General features: G+C 51.5%; 1 protein-coding gene across 1 annotated transcript; it reads left to right on the top strand.

Annotated features, from left to right (window-relative positions):
* Nucleotides 1–156: 156 nt before the first annotated feature.
* LOC117286839 lies at nt 157–4,295 on the top strand. The gene is made up of 2 exons (XM_033765621.1): nt 157–1,013; nt 3,867–4,295. The coding sequence occupies exon 1, from the start codon at nt 182–184 to the stop codon at nt 794–796; it is 615 nt and encodes a 204-aa protein (XP_033621512.1). The 5' UTR covers nt 157–181; the 3' UTR covers nt 797–1,013; nt 3,867–4,295.
* Nucleotides 4,296–4,496: the final 201 nt, after the last annotated feature.

Raw genomic sequence — 4,496 nt, 5'->3', positions numbered from 1 at the left:
GGGGCCGGGCTGGATCCTCGGGAAGAGACCCAGAAATGGCCTTTCCGGGGTCTCCGGGGCCCGGGAGACCCAGGAGGTGAGGAGCTGCGGGCTCCACGCTGCGTCCAGGAAGCTGCGGGAGGGCTCGGCAGTGCGCGCGGCCCGGGGTCTCGTCCCGCCCGCCGCGGTGCGGCCGAGGCAGATGCGCAGGGGCCCGGCCGGGCTGGATCCTCGGGAAGAGACCCAGAAATGGCCTTTCCGGGGTCTCCGGGGCCCGGGAGACCCAGGAGGTGAGGAGCTGCGGGCTCCACGCTGCGTCCAGGAAGCTGCGGGAGTGCTCGGCAGTCGGAGCCCGGCCGGAGCCTGCAGTTCGGACCGAGGAACACAAGTCGGTCAAGTCACCCTCCGAGGCCCACAGCCTTCCCCTTGCTTTACCCTTCCGGCTCAACAAGACAAAAGGCTGCCAGGAGACGCACTTCGGACCCGGGGTGGGGCAGAGGCAGGTGTCGCAGGCCCTTCTGGACTCCAGGTGGCTCCAGGTGTCAGAGAAGCCTGTGGCATTTTGGACGCATCTCTGTGCGACGGAAGCACCTGGACCAAGGGTTTGGGCGCACCATGGTGTGCGCTGTCCAGCTTTCTCATAAAGCGATTAAGCACACCTGGGTCAACCCTCCGTTACCAGGAAGTCCGCTTCCATCTACGTCTGCCTTCTCAAAGGTCTCCAGGGAAAGTGCAAGGAAACATGGGAACTGGACTCTTACTTGGAAACATAACCAGATGTTATTCTTGGCGGTTGTCTCCACAGCCTCCTCGGTAGTAGATCTCCCAGCCCACTCCTGTCCCATCTAAAACTCTTCCCTTTGACCAGAGACCCCGCCTCTCCTCCCCGTAAGACACAGACACAGGCAGGAAGCACCGCTGCCCTGCCACCCCTCCCCCAGTACTGTCTGGGTCTCTGTTCTCCACTACTGAATTGGCACCACCTTATTGCCATGACCCTGGGTTTCTTCCAGGCCAGGAGGCAGGAACAGCAGGTGAGCTGTAGTCTTCCTTTTCACCACCACCTTCCAGATCTGCCATCTGTTGCAGGCAGGGCATGAGATGGTACAGAAGCTGGAGCAGATGCTTCGGGGCTGCCCAGGCAGGCTATGGGGTGGGGTTGGGCGTCCTTCAGATAGGAATGGGAGACAGGGCGCCTCTGCCACCCTGCTGTCCTAGGGGCCTCACCTCAGTGAGGAAGGGGTCAGTACAGGCAGCAAACGGTGGGCTCACTGGGCCTTCTGTCAAGGAGAGGTGAGGGTGCCGATCTGGGGAAGGTGATGGCACCACTTCCTTACTCTCAGGTTTTACCCTGAATTTTAAGCTTAACTGTCTTGCAAGCCTAGCGTTCCAGGAGCAAAAAATGTGGCCTGGTGGTCCTACTTCCTGAGTCTCGTCGGGATTGCTATGATTCTGTGATTTTTAGTGGGTCAGTCCTAGTCATGACCAGGATTGCAGTCTTCCTGTGCTTACTTGGGAAGCAGCTCAGGAGGATCAGGAAAAGGTACATCCAAGCAGAGACAATGAGTACTGTAACACTTGCTTTAGTGTTGGCTGCTTTGTGGGGCTGTGGGTGAGGAGAGGGATGCAGGACAGTATCTTGCCTGCTTGGTTCTGCTGCACCAGAGCCTATCCTTCCTGTAGAAAAAGGTGTGACCCAGAACTAACTCGAATAGTAGTATGCCAAGATCGTTTGGGGGCAGCATACCTTGCAGTGCAGCCACACAAGGTCACATTCTCCCTGGGAACAAACTTCTTTTCCAACCCAAAGTCAGTGATCTTGATACTTCCTTGGGAGTCCAATAGGATGTCAGGTTTGATTGAGGTCTCTGTGGGTAACACCCTGGCCGTGGCAGTGTTGCGTGGTTCCTGCAGTCTGGAGGAATAATCTCTGGGCCTTCTCTATGAGAACATCAGTGGCCCCTGGACATACTGACTCAGGTCTTCTGGATGTTCATGTTCTATAAGATATGGTTTAAGGGTCTCAGACCTCCAGCATTTGGGTGACTGTAGGTGCTGTGGCTCCTTTAAGTGCCCTCCCTCAGCTGTAATGAAGGCAGGTTCCACTCTCCTTTTGCAGAACCTTAATGGCCACCAATGTCCCAGTGGCAAGATGTTCTGCCTGTGGTACATTGGCAAAGGCACCCTGACCAGTGGTGCCCAACATGTCAAGTTTTGAGTGAGGCTCTTTCCTCAGGAGCAGCCTTGACAGTTCTGAGGGATGCTCTTTCTGCAGGAGTTGGCTGTGAAGCCCAGCCCTGATACCTCGCTGTGCTCAGCACCCATACTGTGTATTTTATAGTTGACTGACTCACATGGCAGAGGAAACTCTTCCCCTTCTTGTGAGCCAGGAAACAGACAGCAGGGAAGGGGCCAGGATCCTCATATCCCACATGATCCAACTGCCTGCCATTAGGCTGCACTCCTAAAGGGTTCATGGCCTCCCCGGGGCGCCTGTGCTGCTCTTAGCTCTGGAATGGGTCCACCAGGGCAGCGTAGAACCTCGCACTTGCCATGCCGTGGAAACTATGGTTGAGGTATGCTGCAGAGGGCAGGGCCATATCAAGCACTTCCATGTGGGTGACCCACAGCCACATGAGCTAAGAAAGGTGCCAGCTGGGATTTACCTATGTGTCACAGGAGGCCACCAGGAAAACCAGAGAGGCACAGAATGCAAGTGACAGTCTGACCCACAGTGCTCAGAAAGAGGCAGGAGACCCCAGCTGAGGAGTAGAGATCACTAGGGAATGGTGTGGACTGGTAAAGCCAGCGAACCCATGTTTCTACTGGCTTCTGCTGATTGTTACCCCTTGTGGATGAGCATAGGTTCTGGAGTGCAGATCTCAGTATGAGATATGACTGAATAAGTGTTGGCAACTAAGAACTTTAACAAAAATATGTCAGCCAGCTGTGGGTAGCACATACCTGCAATCCCAGCCCTGAGAAGGCTGAGGCAGGGGGAATGTGAATTCAGCGCCAGCCTGACCTACTTAGAGAATCAAGCTCAAACTGCACTGCTTTATGAGACCCTATCTAAAAAAAGAACAATAGGTGTGTGGGTGTGTGTGTATGTGTGTGTGTGCGTGCACGCACACACACATGTATATATAATAGCTCAGTAGGACATATGAAACATAGCAGTCAACTTATTGGAGTCCAGGGGCTGGGTCTGTGGTACCTGCTTTAGAAATCAACCATTACAGGGCTGCCTAATAACAGCAATAATAAAAGCTGACATCTGGGTGGGGAGCAATGGAGGCAGGAGAATCACAAGTTCAAGGCTGCTTTGGGCAAGTTAGTGAGACCTTGTCTCAAATGATGAAGGGCTGGGAAAGTAGCTCAATGATAGAGCACCCCTGGGTAACACCGCTAGTACCACCAAAAAAACAAAACCCAAAAAGGGCTAGCTTAGGCTTCTTGGCCTCAAGTCCCTATATGAAGCACCTCACACAGGTCATTTTAAGTATCTCAGAAACCCTGTGACAAGGCACTGTACTCCTCCCAATGGCTTGGAGGAGGTTCCGGCCCTGGTTCAGGGCATCAATACATGGGCCTCGTGCTTTGCCTTTCATACATGAAAAGTGCTCCAGACTCTTGGAGGTCCCTAGGACTGAAGTGCTTTATCTCCCATCCCATGTCACTGCCTTACAAGTTGTGAAACTCTCGCTTGAACTTGTATGTGCTTATTCTTTTGAGGTTCTTGATAGGTGGAGAGAGCTTCATAAGCTATAACCTCAAAGGAGCAGGAATCTTACTTATCCTTTATGTCCATTGTGATGCAAGTATTTGTGACATGTAGGCATTTCTAGTTGATGGAGTCAATGATACTTTTTTCTCTTCCATTTTAGCAGTCAGACATTTGGTTTTACATCAGAGAAGATTGTCTGAACTGGGCCCTGAGAACAAGGTTCCTACTAGGAACCCCTCCTTACCCAAAAAACAGATAAACATTCAAATGCTTTGGAAGCAGCGTGAACATGCTGTTTGCAAGGCCCTGGTATGGAAAGCAGTTGGGTGCTGTCAAGGCGCAGTACACATGTACTCAAGTCCTTCAAGTGTATGTATCAGTACTTTGGCTGGTGGACTTCACTGCACCAAGGAAGTGCCCCTCTCTGAATGGCTCATTTAGTTATTGTTGATTCTTTTTACTTTTCATCTGACTTACAAAAACTTTCCTGAGCCAAATTTTATATGTGGTTTTACCACTCTGCCATACAGAAGGATAAATTTGAAACATTTGTAGGAAAATGAAAGCACCTTGAAACTGTTAAGTGAAATCAGACACACAAAGTTAAATATTGCATGGTTTCTTAGAAGAACCTCAAAGTATAAATAATAGTGGAGTGAGAAGTTTTGCTAAATGCAAGTTGACCAAGAGTTGGCGGGGGGTGTTGGGAAGGGGAATAAAAAAAAGATGTGTTATGTACAGGTATTAACTCTCCATGGGTTTATCAATTAGAGCGACCGTGTGAAGAAAA

The sequence above is a fragment of the Fukomys damarensis genome, unplaced genomic scaffold (genome assembly GCF_012274545.1).
Source record: "Fukomys damarensis isolate Sample0158 unplaced genomic scaffold, DMR_v1.0_HiC HiC_scaffold_19, whole genome shotgun sequence".
NCBI classification, from domain to species: Eukaryota; Metazoa; Chordata; class Mammalia; order Rodentia; family Bathyergidae; genus Fukomys; species Fukomys damarensis.
The sequence above is the reverse complement of the archived record's forward strand: the minus strand, read 5'-3'. Positions and strand labels throughout refer to the sequence as shown.